The sequence below is a fragment of the Podospora pseudocomata genome, chromosome 5 (assembly GCF_035222375.1).
Source record: "Podospora pseudocomata strain CBS 415.72m chromosome 5, whole genome shotgun sequence".
NCBI classification, from domain to species: Eukaryota; Fungi; Ascomycota; class Sordariomycetes; order Sordariales; family Podosporaceae; genus Podospora; species Podospora pseudocomata.
The window spans coordinates 4043565-4061354 of record NC_085889.1 but is presented as its reverse complement, the minus strand read 5'-3'; the positions used below and the strand labels follow the sequence as shown (position 1 = coordinate 4061354).

At 51.7% G+C, this 17790-nt stretch overlaps 5 protein-coding genes across 5 annotated transcripts; 3 read left to right on the top strand and 2 right to left on the bottom strand.

Moving 5' to 3' along the window:
- The first annotated feature begins 1039 nt into the window (after positions 1 to 1039).
- QC762_509960 (uncharacterized protein) lies at positions 1040 to 1904 on the top strand. The gene is made up of 2 exons (XM_062891407.1): positions 1040 to 1383; positions 1476 to 1904. Exons 1-2 carry the CDS (start codon positions 1137 to 1139, stop codon positions 1724 to 1726), a joined length of 498 nt encoding a protein of 165 aa, XP_062742755.1. The 5' UTR covers positions 1040 to 1136; the 3' UTR covers positions 1727 to 1904.
- A 263-nt stretch (positions 1905 to 2167) lies between these two features.
- On the bottom strand, positions 2168 to 4193 carry QC762_509950 (uncharacterized protein; the record flags this gene model as incomplete). The annotated part of the gene is made up of 4 exons (XM_062891406.1): positions 2168 to 3454; positions 3517 to 3720; positions 3775 to 3830; positions 3880 to 4193. 4 exons carry the CDS (start codon positions 4191 to 4193, stop codon positions 2394 to 2396), a joined length of 1635 nt encoding a protein of 544 aa, XP_062742754.1. The 3' UTR covers positions 2168 to 2393.
- Positions 4194 to 5262: 1069 nt separating this feature from the next.
- Positions 5263 to 7108, bottom strand: QC762_509940 (uncharacterized protein; the record flags this gene model as incomplete). The annotated part of the gene is made up of 4 exons (XM_062891405.1): positions 5969 to 7108; positions 5725 to 5907; positions 5347 to 5658; positions 5263 to 5292 (listed from the first exon to the last, which is right to left on the bottom strand). Exons 1-4 carry the CDS (start codon positions 6116 to 6118, stop codon positions 5263 to 5265), a joined length of 675 nt encoding a protein of 224 aa, XP_062742753.1. The 5' UTR covers positions 6119 to 7108.
- On the top strand, positions 6466 to 11751 carry SWR1 (swr1 complex component; the record flags this gene model as incomplete). The annotated part of the gene is made up of 1 exon (XM_062891404.1): positions 6466 to 11751. One exon carries the CDS (start codon positions 6466 to 6468, stop codon positions 11749 to 11751), a length of 5286 nt encoding a protein of 1761 aa, XP_062742752.1.
- A 1159-nt stretch (positions 11752 to 12910) lies between these two features.
- Positions 12911 to 14656, top strand: QC762_509920 (uncharacterized protein; the record flags this gene model as incomplete). Its single annotated transcript, XM_062891403.1, has 4 exons — positions 12911 to 13750; positions 14222 to 14405; positions 14461 to 14595; positions 14652 to 14656. The coding sequence occupies 4 exons, from the start codon at positions 12911 to 12913 to the stop codon at positions 14654 to 14656; spliced, it is 1164 nt and encodes a 387-aa protein (XP_062742751.1).
- Positions 14657 to 17790: the final 3134 nt, after the last annotated feature.

Here is a 17790-nt window from a genome sequence, read left to right as displayed (position 1 = left end):
CCATCGTCATCTTTCACCGTGCAGAGCGACCAAAACCCCCGCCGCCAACGCCGGGTATCTCGGCATCTCTCTCCATCACAATCTTCCCCTGCTGCCGCTTCAGCTCTCCTTTCTCAAGCCTTCTCCGGCCATCTTTTATTCACGGACGTTCTGGCCCGATCGCGCAAACCGTGCTACTAAACAATCGAGATCATCACGGACTCAACAGAATTGGCGGTGTGACAATGGCAGCATGGATCAGCAGCTCCAGATAAGGCAACAGGAGATTTGCTTTCAGCAATCTGCAATGATGCTATCACCATCTGCAATACATCGTGATATCATCAAAGAACCTACTCTTTCCCGGGATCAAATATGCTAAAAAAGCAATTCCCAGCCAGCCTCCACTCGCAGCGCCTTTCCTGTCTTGAAGACCACACGTCGATCTAAACTCCAAGCGGGGCACGTGGCTTGGGTCTCGATCACCGACATCCAGATTTCCAATTCCGATGCAATGACGCATTCCCCGAGCGCCAACACCTTTTCAATGCCGAAAGAGTATTAGTTTTGGCGTTAGAGAGCGAGCTGGCACCAACGCATCACCACGAGGATGAAAACAAGTTTTCAGGCACCGCTCGGAAACAGTGCTGCAAGCGTGAAATATCACATTCTGGACTTTGGCAGCGGGAAGTCGGGACTCGATCTGGCCTCAAGCGAGGGATCCAAATCGAACTGTGGCATGCGCCTCAACGCAAGGAAAGAAGCTGAATGATGGAGAAAATTGTCGGTTTTGGGATAGCCAATATGAAATATCCACAACACTATTGGGTCTAGATGTGTGATTCGATTGCCAGTTGTGCTCCTCCTCATGGTGATGATGATGATGATGCGATCAAACTCGACAACAGGGCCAAACTGGGTAACGAGCTCGTGGCTAGCACATTCAAGAGCCCCAAGCACGAAAGGCAAATGATGAATTCCAAAGACGGGATCCGACTAGAAAGCAGCCCAAGCTGGAAAAAACCATATAAGACCTTCCATCCTCCCTCCACAGTCCACTCCCTTCTCTTCACCAAAAACAACAAACACACATTTCCCATATAACTTCAACCACCACACCAATCACCCAAACACAACCCACCCCCCCCAAAATCAAAATGTCCACCCCCGAAGCAGGCAACACCCTCTCCATCCCGGCCTACACCCCCGACGCGGACTCTGCCCTCCAAGAAATCACCTGGTCCCAATCCCTCCGCACCAAGAAAGCCAACTACTACATCGTCAAAGCCAAAAACATCACCCAAAACCAAGCCGACGTCCTCCTCTACATCCAAGACACCTTCTACAAGGACGAGTCCAGCCCCACTCACCTGAGCAAGCTCCCCGATGCCAAAAAAGAAGGCGGTGCGCTTCTCCCCCCTTACCCCCTCTTGTCCCAACCCAACCCCCAACCCCCCCATCCCATCCCATACTAACCCCCTTATCCCCCGATCCAGACAATTTCATCCTCCCCATCAACGACAGATTCCAATACGGCCAAAAGAACGCCCAAGGCGAGAACCGCTGGCTCGTCCTCCACGACAAGGACAACAAGCTCTACCAGCACCGCTTCATCGTCGCAACCGTGCAGGGCCATGCCGCCGAGTGGGCCAAGACGCTGGCCAACTCGTTCGGCGCCGGCGAGCTCGCCTCTCAGGTTACCAGCATCGGCAAGAGCTTTGTCGGTCACTACCTGCACACCTTTTAAGGTTGATGATCTCAAACTGTCTCGCTGAGGAGAGTCTGGGGGTGTTTCAATCTCTCATGGGCGCGCCACAAGGAAGGAACTGATATGGTCTACTTTGAAAAAGAAACACACAAAAAAAAGAAAAAAAAAAGAAACTGATATGGTCAACTCTGGAGAAGGATGAAGAAAGAAGAGAATGTAACTACACTCATTAGATAACTATTAGCTAGGTCTCTGTCTCAGCAACTGGCCACGCCAGACTAGAAACGAATACTGAGTTCTTGAGCATTACAAGCGTATATGATGGCGTGATATTCCTTGGTAGATTCGAGCCTGGCCTCTATGAACAGGACCTTTGACTGCAAAGTGCGGGATAAAAGAATTTCCCAGGGGTCGGTTGAAGCTAATTGAGATAGAATAGACAGGGCACATGACACACCAAAGCCATGGAGGGGAGCGAGCTCATTTAGCGATATCCTATGCATACAAATTATTTCGACCCATCTTTCTCCTATGCATGTCCTGGTTGCTTCAATACCCTCCACACATGAATGAATATTGTAAACCCACGACCATAGAATATGCCTGCAGTGCCCAAGTCCCAGCTCAGACAAAACATTAAACAAGCACTAAGAGCCGACATAAATGTAGCTGTAACACAAAACCGTCCGCCCCCCAGCTCCACCAATCAAGCAACGGACGTCCCGAGAGTCTCACTCTCACTAGCATAATCGGCAACCCGGACATGGGGACTAGCCCTTCTTGGCTCATCCTCATCATCAATGGCCCTCGCACTCGCAGGCGTAAACGTTCTGTTCCTCTTGACACCGCTGTTGTAGCAAAGCTCACCTCCTGAGGTGCTTCTCGAACTACCAGAGAAAACCGTCTGATCTGGTAGCGTCGACGGTGCAGCGTTTTCCTTTCCCTTGTCTCCGAACAACCCACCGCGGTCTCCGCACTCTTCGCTCGATGATGTTGTGGAGGATGACCGCGCAGAGTGGCAGGCCGCACCCCCTGATCCGGGGATAGGTGTTCCCATTCGGAAGGCCGTGTTGGGATCGACCTCCCCTAGCCCCATTCCCAGGTGATGTCTGGTCTCCTTCTTGGACTTGACCTCTGACGATGGAAGCGGAATGGGTTGGTTCAAGAGTGACTGTGTCAGACTGGATGCAAGATTCGGGGGCAGCAGCGACGCATCGTGGCGATGCTGAGGCAGATGGTATTGATGATCTAGATCCAAGGCTGTAGGCGTATTGGTCGGAACCTTCATGTCATCGACTTCGTCCATGGTGGCGCTATAATCCGGCATGCTAATGTCACTTGTTTGCTTGCGCGCCTGCATCGTAGAGCTCGACCAAAAGGCCTTGAAAGAGTTGTTTGAATCGCTTGACTGTCCGCTATTGACGATGGAGCTCATGGAGTTTACCCAGTCCATGTATGCTGACGATGAACTAAAAGGGTCCGCATACGTATTGACAGAAGTACGGGGAAGAAGAGGGGTGGGAAATGTTGAGCTGCCAAGATATCCTGACGTTGTTTGGGGCTGGAAGACGCTGCCCGGTATTGGAGGAGTAGGGAACCCTTGGCTTTTGACGTTGCGAAGAAGCAATGACTTGCGGCGTGGAGAGTGGCTGTGAAGCTCTGCTCCATCGTTGGTTTGGTATGTGGGGACTGGCATCGAAGGGTTCGCGGAAGGACGTCGCCACATTGAAGGATTGGGCCATGCGATGCCATTGGCCTCGAGAATCTCTGTGCTATTACATCAGCCTCGGTCCGTAGTTGCTACCAGAGGTCCGGGAAACAAGACGGACCAAGAGGAGCATGCTGAAAGGAAAATGCCACGACGTTCTTGACTCTCTCAATGGGAACTGAGAGGGAGTCCCGAGGGAAGCCTTCGCTGATCACGACCTTGATTCGACCAATGTCGTCCGCGGGATTCCAGTGGCTCTGAAACATAAGTTCGCGACGGAAATGCGGAAACTTGAGTCGCTCAAGCTCGCCGGTTTTGGTAAATTCTGCCAGAACATGTTACTGCAAGATCACTGGCAAGGATAACAATCAGCACAAACCGAATGTGCTAGTGATAAGATGTGGGCCGTTGACTTTGCGGTCAAGGACAGTCGAACTAGTTGCCGGTCAGAAGGGGACTTCATTAAGAGCCAGGGAGTACCCACGCAACCAAGCGTCCGTCGAGGAGAATGCGGGCCTCATATTTGACTAGCTCCATGTGCTTGCTGTAAGTCCGGGTGAATTGGCTGATCTCGGGGTTGCGCCAGCAGTGAAGGGATATCTGGAACGAGGACCCGGCCGGCAAACTCGGGACAAAGCAGGTCATTACCGGCATCATTACCGACATACCAGCTGAGCCGTGAATGTGGGACAACTCGACATCGGGAATCGCATGGCAGGCGACCTTGAACTCTTTGAAGGGAATTTTGGCGTCTCGGCCAGTCGGGAAAAGGATGACATCCCAGTCGTCGTAGCGCATCGTGGTGGTCGAAAGAGGAGGATGCTTTGTCGAGAAAAGGGACTGATAAGACTTGCTCGATGATGATGGAGAGGAAAGGAACTGGTACCAAGAGAACAGCAACAAAAGAGAAAGGTGGCCAAGCCAATTACACAGCCATCAAGGCTGGCAACTCCCAAGAAGCCAAAAACAGAGTTGCGAGCGGAGATGCCTGATATCAGAACATCAACAACGTCACTTTGGTGCCCGCGTTGGTAGTTTGGCGGGCCCGTGCCGATAGGCATCTTTGGGAGCTACCGGGGGTAGGGGACCCAATGACGCACGGTGTGACCGGTACTTCCCTCAGCATGATTGGAAAGGGACGAAGAAGGATGGGGTTCGAGTAGATTCGGCCCCGGTTCAACTGTGTGGTGTAATTCCAAGACAGTCAATTGGGTACTTTGACTGTGGAAGTTCGGGCGATTCGGATGCGGAGACTGAGAGATCCCATCAAGGAAGTGACGGGGGCGGCTTGATTGTCGGAATTGCAGTTGAAATGAGCGGGAAACACTTGCTGCCTTGTTCTAGACCATAAGATCATACGTCCGTGTCGTCAAGGTTGCCAACTGAGATTTGGAGACCGATTCAGAAAGACGGCAGGAAGCGGCATTACAGAAAACCTATTCCGAAAACCGGGAACCGCCTCTCTGGAGGAAGCTGGCAAGCTAACTCAGGAAACTGCAAAGGGTCCTATGTTTGTCAATAAAGTCAAAGGTGGCATCACCGTGCCTGCTGGGTCACCCGTGGTATGAGCTGTTCCCCACCCTCCTGATACCAATAATCGCGGCAGGATCAGATAAGGCTCTTTCCACGTTTCCAAGATTCCACAGCTTCCAACCCTCCATCGGCATCAACGGAAAGCAGGGCGCGGATCAGTCGCCACCCAGCTGGGATTCAAGATCCAAGTCAGTAGACGATGAACCGAAACTAGATCAAAAGACTGGCCGGACATGACTGCCTGCTGAGCTGTTCTTTGACAAAGGGACTCAATTGCACAACATAGGTCATTAATAACCTGGATATTTACAACTCCTCACATACTACTTCCACTTCAGGGGTCCTCATCACCTTCCATTCTGGCCTGTTTCCAATGATTAGCTTGACCCAAACTCAGGTCCAATGACTGTCCACTTACGCGGATAGCACCCTCTCCACCCAGTTCCCTGACCAAACCACCCTCAAACTCTCTGGGGTAGCTGACACGGTCTGGGTAAACCTGCTTGACGGTGAAGACAACGCCGAGGAAGACCACAATGAAGGCGCCAATCTGGGCCAAACCCTTGCCAGGGCTGATCCATGTGTACTCGTAGGTGGAGAATATGCCCAGAATATCGTTGTCTTCGTGAACCGGCTCGCCCAAGTTTCTGCGCTCCTGCTTGTCCCACCAGTCGGCGTGAGGGTCACGGAATTGGCGCTTGACACGGGGAGGGTTGATATAACCGCCGTTCTATGCTCCTGTCAGTTTTGCCGGCCATTCTCAACCCAGAGCTCCTCCTCGACCTCCACAACGCACCATTTCGGGATCCTCAGCCGCAGTCAGCTTGGGGTAGTCGGAGTCGGGGTACTTCTCGTCAAGCTTGGCGCGGCCGACCATGGACTCGGGGAGGAAAGTTCGGGTCTGAATGAGGGGGAGTCGGCGAACCGCAAGGGCGGCAGTCCGGAGGGGCGCTGCCCGCACAATTCGACTGGACAGCATCTGTGAGTAGCGAGTTAGCATATGTGTCGAGAAGAGGGTGAAAGGGCAAATGGTGACATGCCGTGGCGTTGGGGGTGCCGCAATGCGATAGTGTGAGGTGAGGGCTGATTGATGACGATTGAGTTTCGAAGCTCTCCCCCAGAGGTTTGGCCTCGTCGTGGTTGGAGCTGTGAGAGCTGTGATTGGCTGGATGTTGCTGTTCAGAGGTCATAAAGTGGACACCTCAGGCAACAATGCACGCAGCCCACCAAAAAGAAGCAGAGCAGAGGCCAAGCCAAGCCCACGGCGCGCCCTCGCACTGGGCGGCCGCGGCAATCGCCTTTCAATCAAGCTTGGTCATGAGTTGGAATTTTTTGTCGGCTCTCAAAAGTTTTGCTGACGACGGGCTTTTTCGACACTATTCACGCCGCAGCAACCACCACAGCGGCCTGGACATGCTGAAATTCCGACACAAGATTCCCCGCGACCGTCCCGTTCGCCTGACCTGTTTTTCGGCCTGCCAGATGCCAGTTTCGTCGAGCTCTCGGCTTTCTTTGCCTCGCGCTGTCCCTTGTTACTATGACAGAGATCGCGTCGCCGAGCCCAACACACGCTCTTCCGCCTGCCACTAACGGCGACAACAATGGCCACCACCACCATGACGAACCATCATGCACCACCCATCCCGAGCCCGTCGACCTCGACCTCGAACCCCCAGAGACGAAGGATTCATCCAGCGAAATTAGTGAATTCGAGGATGATGAACAGGTCCTGGCCAAGCTCGATCAGATAAAACGAAATGCCATCAACCAGGCTCCGAAAAGCAACGGCATCGACCATGCCCACGACACCCCGTCCACCGATGATGGGCCACCTGCCAAACGTCGACGAGTCCGAGATGCGACCCCAAATAATACCATCAGGAAGCCCAAGGTCGAATCCCCGCCATGGAAGAAGGTTGAGGCCGAAGGGCCAACCAGGTTGATAGCAGAGGATGGCCGTCGCAAATCGGGGCGCATCAACCTCGTGAACTTGGAGCAGGACAAGCGAACGCCACGGGGAAATAATCAAGCCAGTCCTCCGCGAAGAGGGCGTTGGCAAGCTAATGGTTCTGCAAGTGCAAACAGCTCAACCCCCGCTTCGGGAGGCGCATCGAAGCGTCCGATACCCTCCAGCAAACACGCAGCATCCAAGGCTTCCATGTCCAAACCTCCACCCCGGAAATCGATGACCCAGGAAGTCCGATCGAGTGCACGAAGTCGTCGACGATCCACATCCCCAAGGCGACCCACCACGCCTACGAGGCAATCACTTGGCACGCGCCGCTCCACGCGTCGCCTTAAAGATAATGCCGATGACGATGACAGTACCTCCCCAGCCGCTATCAGATTCACCCCCCGTATCAAACTCCGCCACCCACCCCTGACAGAGTTACCTTTGGTCCATCGGGACCAAGCAAATCTACGACCAAAGCTCGGCCCGTCTTTCGAAGAGTACGTCGTGCGAGCAGCCAATATTCCTGTGGAAGAGGGAGGGCTTTTGATCACCGCCGAAGATGGTCCTCGATACACTGATAAGCTCGTGCAAGAGGATGCCTCCATCATTTTGCGGGTCGAGAAGGAGGTAGAACCAGGCGGGTTGCTGGCAGAGGAGAGATGTTCGGTATTCGAGCCAGAAGCGGAGGAGGAACCACCACGGCAATGGGCACATCTGGATCACCTTACAAGGGCTATGAGCAACTTTCGTAAGTTGATGCTTAATGAGCAGCAGCGACATCGTGCCACAGCAAAGAGGATAGCCCTTGCATGCGAGGCTGAATGGAGGCGGCGAAATCCGCAACCCAAGACAGCTGAAGAGATTGAGTTTGAGGAGCGAGAGAAGAGCAAGGCACGGTGGAGGCAAGTTGGGAAGGCAATAGTGGGGACATGGGAGAACGTCAGGGTAGAGGTCAACCGTCGACGGCTTGTGGAATGGGAGGCTGAGGAGCAGCGACGCGTCAAGGCTGCGCTGAACCAAGCAGTCAATTTGTCGGAACAAAAGCTGCAAGCCAGGCAAACACAGTACGATGCTGAGGAAATGTCAGGCGAGGACGACGATGATGGCGAAGATATGGACTCGGATATGGATGACGAAGAGGACATCTCTGATGTTTCTGAGTCTGATAAGGGTTCAGAGGCTGATGATGAGAGCAACATGTCGTCGTCGGAAGATGATGATGATAAGGAATCTGTTCTGTCCGATGAAGGCTTGACGCAAGACCAACTACGTGAGAAATACGCCAACCTACCGGTGCTGGAGTCAAAGGAGGTCGATGATTCGAAACCAGACGTGGGCACAACGCCGGCCGACACTCCACATGGTGGTCCAACTGATATGGACACCACCGATGAATCGGTAGACATGGATGACGACCTTGGCTCAAGTGAGGAGGAAGAAGAAGACGAAGGCAGTGAGGAGTCGGATGACGAACCTGCTGGGCTGCTATCCTTGTTCTTCAAAAAGTCTGAGTTGAAGAAACTTGAGGTGGAGGCTGCGCCTGAGGAACCCTCAGCTGAAGGCGATGGAGATGTAGAGATGGCCGACGTTGATCCTTCAGATGCCCCCGCGCCAACGGAGGAAAGGGATTCTGTGATGCCAGATCTGAAAGAGTCAGCATCTGAGCCGATTTCAACAGCTGCTGAAGCAGGCGAACCAATGAGTGGTGGGTTGGCAGAGGTTCTGGTGGAGAATCCACAGTCTGCGACAGCAACTGCCACTGCTGAACATCCACCACCACAAGTCGACGTGTCCGCCACTAAGTCTACAGCGTCAGTGTCTCCAATACCTCCACCAGCCGATGTACAGCCCGTTAATAAAGTTCGTACCTTCGCCAGCCAAGCCACCAGGGTCAAAGCAGAGCATGATGTCGATGTGTCGATGGTAGACGCACCTGTAGTAGACGAAGCCCTCGATGCCCAGTCCACGGCAGCCAACCATCACAATAGCCCCGAGACGGAGCCAATGACCAATGCCCACAGTGTATCTAGAAGCCAATCGCCAAGGACATCCGACGACACCAAACCAACTGACGCAGAAACGCCCGTATCGACATCACAGCTCAATGCCGCAAAATCTGACAGCAGAGAGCTCACTCCACAGCAAGATGCCCCAAAGACAGAAATACCCTTTCTGCTTCGTGGAACGCTGCGTGAGTATCAACATCACGGGCTGGATTGGCTGGCAGCCCTTTATGCCAACAACACCAACGGAATTCTCGCCGATGAAATGGGCCTGGGCAAGACCATCCAGACCATCGCGTTGCTGGCGCATCTGGCATGCCATCACGAAGTGTGGGGTCCACATCTCGTCATTGTCCCAACAAGTGTCATGCTCAACTGGGAGATGGAGTTCAAGAAGTGGTGTCCTGGCTTCAAGATTCTCACCTACTATGGTAACCAAGAAGAGCGCAAGAGAAAACGACAGGGGTGGACCAATGATGACGTGTGGAACGTTTGCATCACATCATACCAAATGGTGCTCCAAGACCAACAGGTGTTCCGGCGCAGGCGATGGCATTACATGATTCTCGACGAGGCTCACAACATCAAGAACTTCAAATCTCAGCGGTGGCAAACACTGCTTGGCTTCAACACGCAGGCTCGTTTGCTCCTGACGGGTACCCCTCTGCAAAACAACCTGACAGAGCTCTGGTCACTTCTTTACTTTCTTGCGCCCCCCGAAAATGGTGAGGGAGGCTTCGTTGATCTCAGGGAGTTTCATAATTGGTTCTCTAGGCCAGAATCACAAATCCTTGAGAGCGGACGAGAGCAACTGGATGATGAAGCACGGGCTATCATTTCCAAGCTCCACAAGGTCCTTCGACCATACCTCCTCCGCCGTCTGAAGGCCGATGTCGAGAAACAGATGCCGGCCAAGTACGAGCATGTCGAGTTCTGTCGTCTTTCCAAACGCCAGAGAGAACTCTACGATGGCTTCTTGTCCCGGGCTGACACCCGTGAGACCTTGTCATCTGGCAACTACATGTCTATCATTAACTGTCTGATGCAACTAAGGAAGGTCTGCAACCATCCGGATCTCTTCGTTGATCGCCCTATCATGACTTCGTTCCGCATGCAACGTTCTGTTGCAGCTGATTACGAGATCAACGAGCGTATTGTCAGGAAGAAGTTGTTGGCCGAGAAGCTGATGAGCACAGTAAGCCTCAGCTTCCTCAACATGATCCCAACACAGTACGAGGACATGTCCACGTCCCATGCCGATCGCATCGCTCAGCTTAGCGCGCTCCGTATCTTTCCCGATCTGAGAGATGCGCAAAAGATTCGGGCCAACAACGCTTACCATAACTTGGATCCAGCGTCTGTCAAGTCAAATATTGTGTATCTTGAGAGCGCCGCCCGGTGGGGTCGGTTTGAAGAGCTTCAGCATTGCGTCTATCTGAACGCCCTCCGTCGTCAACAACGTCCCATTTACGGGAAGCGTCTTGTCGAGATGCTAACGCTCGACACTCATCGTCGACCATACAAGCAGCGACCAAAGCTCCCTCAAAAGATCATGAGCTGGTTTGAAGAGGATCTGCACTTCTTGCACAGTGCAATCCCTACCCTTCAACAACGAGCAGAGTCGATGGAGACGACCATCACCAAGTTTGCATGTGTCACCCCGGCAGTGGTCACTGGTGATTTGAACAGGTTCCTACTTGGGGAAAAGGGCATCCAAGCATTCCAGGAGGCAGATATGAGGCTTTCAGCACCAGTCAAGTATGCTCCCTACATGCCCAAAGAGCGGCCTGTTGATCCTTGGCACGAAGCCCGGATGCGCCTCAGCATCCAGTTCCCCGACAAGCGTCTCCTCCAGTACGACTGCGGCAAGCTCCAAGCGTTGGACAAGCTCCTGCGCAGGTTGCATGCCGGTGGTCACCGTGCACTTATCTTTACCCAGATGACAAAGGTTCTCGACATTCTAGAGCAGTTCCTCAACATTCATGGCCACAAATATCTGCGTCTTGATGGTGCAACAAAGGTTGAACAGCGTCAAATTTTGACGGACCGCTTCAACCACGACACTCGAATCACTTGCTTCATTCTTTCAACCCGTTCCGGCGGTCTTGGTATCAATTTGACGGGTGCCGACACAGTCATCTTCTATGACCAAGACTGGAACCCAGCCATGGACAAACAATGTCAAGATCGAGCTCATCGTATCGGTCAGACCCGCGATGTGCATATTTACCGTCTTGTTAGCGAGCACACCATCGAAGCCAACATCCTCCGCAAAGCCAGCCAGAAGCAAATGCTCGACGACGTTGTCATTCAAGAGGGCGAGTTCACCACGGATTACTTCAACAAGATCTCTGTTCGCGACGTCATCACCACAAGCGGAGAGATTTGTGCCAACGAAAACGACGTTGCCGCCAACGCCGCCATGGATAGGGTCCTTGGCGGCGTGGAGAGCACCAACCCGCGCAACGTCGGCCGTGTACTCGAGCAGGCAGAAGACAAGGAGGATGTCGCTGCGGCGAGAGTGGCCGAGAAGGAAATCCAGGAAGATGAGGCTGACTTTTCGGAGCAGCAGCCTTCTGGGGTGTCGAGTGCAAGGAATGGTACACCGCGTGAAGGGACGGAGCCACCGACATCAGCAACGACGAAGCCGTCTGGTCTTGGGCTGTTTTCTGAGTCTGCTGATGATGGCGAGGTTGTGGAAGTGGAAGAAAAGGAGGTCGAATACAATGCTTGGGGGGAGAGGATGCAGACTATTGACGATTATATGCTCAAGTTTATGACGGCTGCGCTGGAAGGGACGCCGTTGGATCTGCCAAAGGATAAGAAGAAGAGTAAGAAGAAGGGGAAGGATACAAGGAAAAGGTAGTGGTTCTTTTGACAGACATGAGAGAGAAGAGCGCGTTGGTTGTATGATATGGATTGAATATTCTTGTCTTTGTGTTTATGATGGAAGAGATATAAAGATTATTGAATAGTTATTATTATTTTTTGGTTGGGTATTGGAAGATAAAAGGAATGGAAGAAAAAGAAGATGGGGTGTTTTGTGTATCACATAGATGAGTGAATTGGGGGTTGGAAGGGGAAGGGGGTAGTATTACTATATGGGATGAGAGTTTTTGGGGTATTGTTAGGGGTTGGTTGTTTAGACTGAGAGGTTGGGTTTTGGTAGAGTGATAGCGGAAGGGAGGGGGCTGAATAACGAATTATTAGCATATTGCCATATTTTCAAATGAGGAATAGGTGGGGAGGGGGGTGACTGAAAGGGGTCAAAAATAAATCTCAACACTTTTTGGGGGCAGGTGATGCCTCTGCCTTGGGTGCAACTTCACGTTGTGTGATAGTGCAAGAGAATATGTCAACACAGTTTGTTATTCACCTGGGTTTGATATAAACATTTCGAACACGCACAGAATATACCATGTAATAGGTGAGCGAGGCAGGAAAATACCTTTTGCTGGGTTCCCGTTTCTTGCTGAAATCGTTAGCGAGCGGTACCGTATGCCCGTTGTTATGGGTGAATGTGGAAGAATGGCATGGGACTGGAGAGGGATGTTTTCGTGGCTGGGTGCAGTGAGAGGGGAGGGAGGGACAGGGCTCTGGTGGCATGTTGGTAGGAAAGAGGAGCACGCTTCTGATACGTCGGAGGTGGAACATGCTGTATGAGACGAATGCTCTTTGAGGAGTCGTTGACGTGATACTCAAAGATCAGGCGTGTGGACTACCGGTTGTGTGTAGGTGCTTGGGGGGGGGGGTTGAGAAGGGGGAGATGGTGGTAGGGGGAATGCAGGAGTTGTTTAGACTACTTGTGTGAAGGTGGAGGGGGGAAATGGGAGTTCTGATGTGTTAAGTAAGGTAAGGTATGTGACTAGTTGACGGCCCAGGTTTGGTTGGGCCAGTCCCAGTGGCCAAGTGCTCAGCCCCAACCAGGTTCTGAGGTTTGACTGCCTTACTGAGGCTCCTTCACGTGTGTTTACCCCGCATCGTCTTTCCCCATCATCTCATATCGCAATGTTTTCTGTCATAAGATGGCAGACCCTCTTAGCATTACAGCATCGATTGTCGGCATAGTTGCTGCCGCATCCAAAGTGTTGAGCCTCCTTGGTGATATAACCGATGCGCCAAGATCCATCGCCGACCTGCTGAATGAAGTGTACGATCTCCGGCTCATCTTCTGCAATCTTCAATCATTCATTGACCGAACGCGACGATTCGACCCAAGCCGACTAGCCCTTATACAGCTTGGCGACCTCGTCGCTATTCTCACCCGTACAGTCATAACCTTCTCTGAACTCGAATCTATTGTGCGGCCGCTTTGTGACCGAGAGAAGCTGTCAACATGGCAACTTGTGAGCTGGAGATGGCAGCAAACTGCAGCCCTGCGAATTTTGACTCAGCTTCAGCGACACAAGACATCACTCTCCCTGATGCTCCAGATATACCAATGGCATGTGACCTGCCCTCTATGGTCAAGAGCTCTGCTGACAGCCGTCTCCATTAGTGTGACTGACCTTGAGGCACGCCAGAAAGCCGGTGCACTCCGTGATCATCTTGAACAGGAACTGGATGATAACCAGGGCTTAGCTGACAGATTGGCTGGCATGGAATTGTCACCAGAGCTCGAGGAGATGAGCACGGCGGTTTTCGACATGAATGATACATCAAGTGCTCTTCAAACTCCCGGAGACAGACAGGACCCGACTACTGCCGATCTTGAGCTGGCCAAGACTGGTGTAATTAACACCGACCTCCCACTAAACACACCTCCAGATCAGGCATCGACCAATAAAAGCGAAGATGACGATGGCATGACAGACTCCGAGTTCCAGCTATCAAGAGCCTTCGAAGTTGTTCTGTTCCGAACCTGGGTATATCGTCGAAACGAAAGGGAAATTGTAGACGGGGTCAGCACCATCAACACCACGAGATCGCGGGCATGGTCGATACTATCCGGTATTACACTGTCCAAAATGTCAACGCTCTCGGTCGTCAACCTGCCACTGACGCAGCCGGAGGTTGAAAGATTCACAAGCCTTGCAAGCAGGTCGCTTGAACTTCGAAAGCCCGCCCCTCCTACCAGGCCATCGAGAACTGATATAGCGATTGACCCACGGCTTGTAAAAGAGCTGGAAGCTTTCCCAAAACGCAGCCCGGCCTTTTGTGAAATAATCCCCCCAAGGGGTAATTGGGTAAAGACAAACCTTTCTTGAGGCACTGTTCAATACGTTTATACTGACGAGTATTCAGAGGGGTTATTTGGATGCGACTATCGTGGGGCCGGCAAGTTGAACGCTGGGGTTTTGACTCAAGCTAAAATACAACCACTAACTTCTAACCAGCCCGACAGTCCCTACGCTGGGGGTGTGTTCATCTTCAGCCTGCGCTTCCCGATCGATTACCCTTTGAGGGCACCAGCAGTCAGGTTTCTAACGCGGATTTACCACCCGAACATCACAATGGCTGGAGATATCAACCCTCCTGTTACGGGCATACCATGGGTCCCAGCCACTACTTTGTCCATTAGTAGGTCCTGAAACTCTTACTTCCGTGAACTTGACACCAAGACTAACTCTGTAAGTTGTCGATACGCTGCATCAATTACTCCAAGAACCGCGGATTGATTTCCCGCTGAACGAGGAGATTGCCAGGGTCTATGAGACAGATCGACAAAGCTATTTAGCTACAGCTCGGCAATGGACCAAGAGATATGCTAGTGGGACTTTTTCTGCATAGTCTTTGTATATGTATATTCAACCGCAGACATACGAGTTTGACATGAAGTTATATATGCTTCATGCTATTTTGCTGACAGAATAAACCGTATTAAAAGACGTGTTCACTCTGACTGGTTTCAGCTTCTACTCTTGTGACAGTTTTATGAGGAATGTATGATCTCAACCCTCAAATAAGTATGTGCCACGAAAGCGGTGTGAACGGAGAGGTCAATCCATTCTTGACAAGATAAGTGATTATGTTCCGGTAGCAGATGCTGCGTCAAACAAATGAGCTTCCCATCAGGTGCACTCCCACTTGAGACACTGAAGTCTCCGGTCTATTTACCTAGCTAGTCACCTGGTTGCTCCCGCGATTTGATCAGGCTGAGGAAAGAGCAAAGTGGGGAAATTCGAGCCACGAACTTTTTGCAGGCAGGAGCGATGCTGAAGGGTATTTGCTCTTTCCTTCTCTATCCAGTCTTCAAGCAACAGGTTGCCTGTTAATTTGAACCCCACAATTTGAATATTTCTCAAGACCCGGGCACAAACCTTAGCTAAAACATCTTGCAGTCTCGATAATCACGATCATCTTCAATTTCTGCCGTCAGGCATCGCAACCTAACGAACATAAAGAAACCTTGCTTTTCACGCTCTATTTAACCTACCTACCTCATTCGTCGATTCCTTAACATCTTCAACGCGACCCGGTATCCTCAATCATCTGTGCGACCCTTCGGTCACTGGTGCGAGATCCAGCGCCGCAGCACCTCCCGGAAAAATTCAGCGGTGGAATTCGTAAGTCGCTCCATTATTATTGGAAACTGCTTACCATTCTCTAGTTTCCATTATTGATATGTCCCTTGATTCATGACTGACTCTTTGTCGCAGACGGCTCCGCGCTGCTCAGCATCACAGCATAGAACCCCACAATAAATGTGGAAAGTGATCATAGGGACGTAACGAGGTTTCGTGAAGGAGCTTTTGGGGCTTTTTTTTATCCTAGAATATGGATACAAAATCGGTACTTTCGTAACTTGTGAAACGAGTTTCAACGGATCGGCAGTCAATTACCAACTCTCTAACCGGCATAGCACGGAGCCAGTGACGAACTTTCTTCTTCATCGCGACATACACCGTACACATCCGGTCGTCTTTCATTTTGAATTGGAGACAAAACCTTGTGACATCTACGACCGGACACCTAGCGAGATGCGCGAAAGGGAATGCAGACGCCAAGCCAAAGGTTTTGTGAATGAAGAGATGCCTTACATGGAGGATATCCAAAACCACGCCGACTTCAGCACTTGGCAGTGCAGTTATTTTGAGTCTCCAGGACCACATACGAATTCCCAGGTGGAAGTCCTCATCACCAGCGTCTACCTTGCAGCGGAGCAGAGGTTGCCCTCCCAGTACGACATCGACTTTTGGGACGGTATCATGCATATACTTCAAGGAGAAACCAAGGACGTGATGTCGGCATTCGACGAGCGAGACCAAAATCCTCGCGTGGACTTTTCTTCGACAGGTCCCAAGGACATAGAATGCGCACATGGCGCGATTGCATGCTGTCAGCTGCTCCAGAATTTTCTGGAGAGTCCTACCACCGCGTTGAACAACCTGAGGGAAGTGCTGGCAAGTTTGGAACAGCAGTGAAGTGAAGATCAGGAAAGACTTCGACGTGCTGCTGAAGCCGGAGCTGTGGTGCAAAAGCTACGGCTTCACTGTCACGGGACAATTGCGTGGCGCACAATCGATAGTAATGAGACGTTCAACACGTCCTCGTTGTTTGCTAACTTCTCCAAGAGTACTGAAACGGTATTGGGGCAAGTTTGGAACAAATACGTCTTGGATCTAATATCTACCACCCAACTGGTGTTGAAAGATGCTGCCGAACAGGCCTCACAAGGAGCAGAAGGACGTCTTTTGAGGGTTGAGGCAGGGGAGTGCATCTTGCAAAGGCTTGGAAATATAGAAGAGGCTTTGCAAGAGATGGAGAGTGAGCGGAGGAGGGTGCAAGACGAATACAGCGGCAAGATCGACGAGATCACTACCACAGTGAAACGCTTGGAGATGCTCGTTGAGAGCATGAACAAGACATCGGGATAATTCGAGTGTGCCCATGGCCTCACGAATTCACCTTTCACGGGATACGGTTGGTAACTTCTGTAACATTTTCCTAGATAAACACTTAGGCAGTGGAAATGCAGGCATGTATGGAGCAATTCCTCTTCAAGAACTGGATCTGCCTGTCTCGGTGATGGCGATACAGATGCCTAGAAGGGGGCTCAAAGCTCGTATACCTGCCAAGCGCTTTCAGGTAAGGTACGAAGTGACAACATATACTTACCGAATGCCTAACATCGACATGGCGGATTGCAGAGTGGACTTCCAGCCCGTGATACTGGATGTATCTTGTGAGTTATCCCGCAGGCTCCAAAGAACCTCACGGTTTCAACAATCCCCAGGTCTGAACCTCTGATCTTCTTGTCGCCAGATACATCACTGTGAAAACCCATCTGATTACCGTATGTCAAGTAAAGGCCGATGTACCTACCACTGAATCTGATGAAAAATCTGCAAGTTACCGGTAGATCGTGTATCTGCTCTGAGCAACGGTGCGATGGTGCAACCGGTCGAGGCGAGATGGGACTCGGCGACCCACGTGTGTTACGTGCTGAGATTTTGTTTCTGTTGTCTCAGATCTGGCAATTTATCTTGCGGGGTCGAATAGATTATTTCAATTCTGTCGAGGCATCTTCAGGCGAATCTCGGTGCCGGGGTCCACTCACGGCCCCGGAGGATGGAGTCCGGGGATATGCGGAGGCAAAGTGGAGCTGTGGCCGGCCGCATTCCGACGTTGGTATCCGGGGGTTTTAATCTGCCGGAGGAGAAATGTGTTTTTTGATCGGGCTGGTGGATCACCCGGGCTGACTGTTGATCAGTGCAGGGAGGGCATAGCACGAGTAAAAATAGAGATTGGATTGTGGGGGGTGGTCGGAGTCTAGAGTGACGTGACTTTGTGAAAGGTTGTGTGCTGCTGCAACGCAACTCGACCCGGGCTTTTGCGGAGCCAAAGAAACGAGTAAACTTGTGGAGTGGTGACACTGTGATGATGTTGTGAGATGTCAGTGTTTACAGCGTGTTGGACCCTGGAGTCAACTCTAGCGAGACACTGGAACTTGGACCTTGGACAT

Excerpts from the sequence above, each read along its gene's own strand:
- QC762_509960 (XM_062891407.1), top strand. The coding sequence starts at position 1,137 with ATGTCCACCCCCGAAGCAGGCAACACCCTCTCCATCCCGGCCTACACC. Across the intron at positions 1,384-1,475 it reads CGATGCCAAAAAAGAAGGCG|ACAATTTCATCCTCCCCATC; the intron begins GTGCGCTTCTCC and ends CCCCCGATCCAG.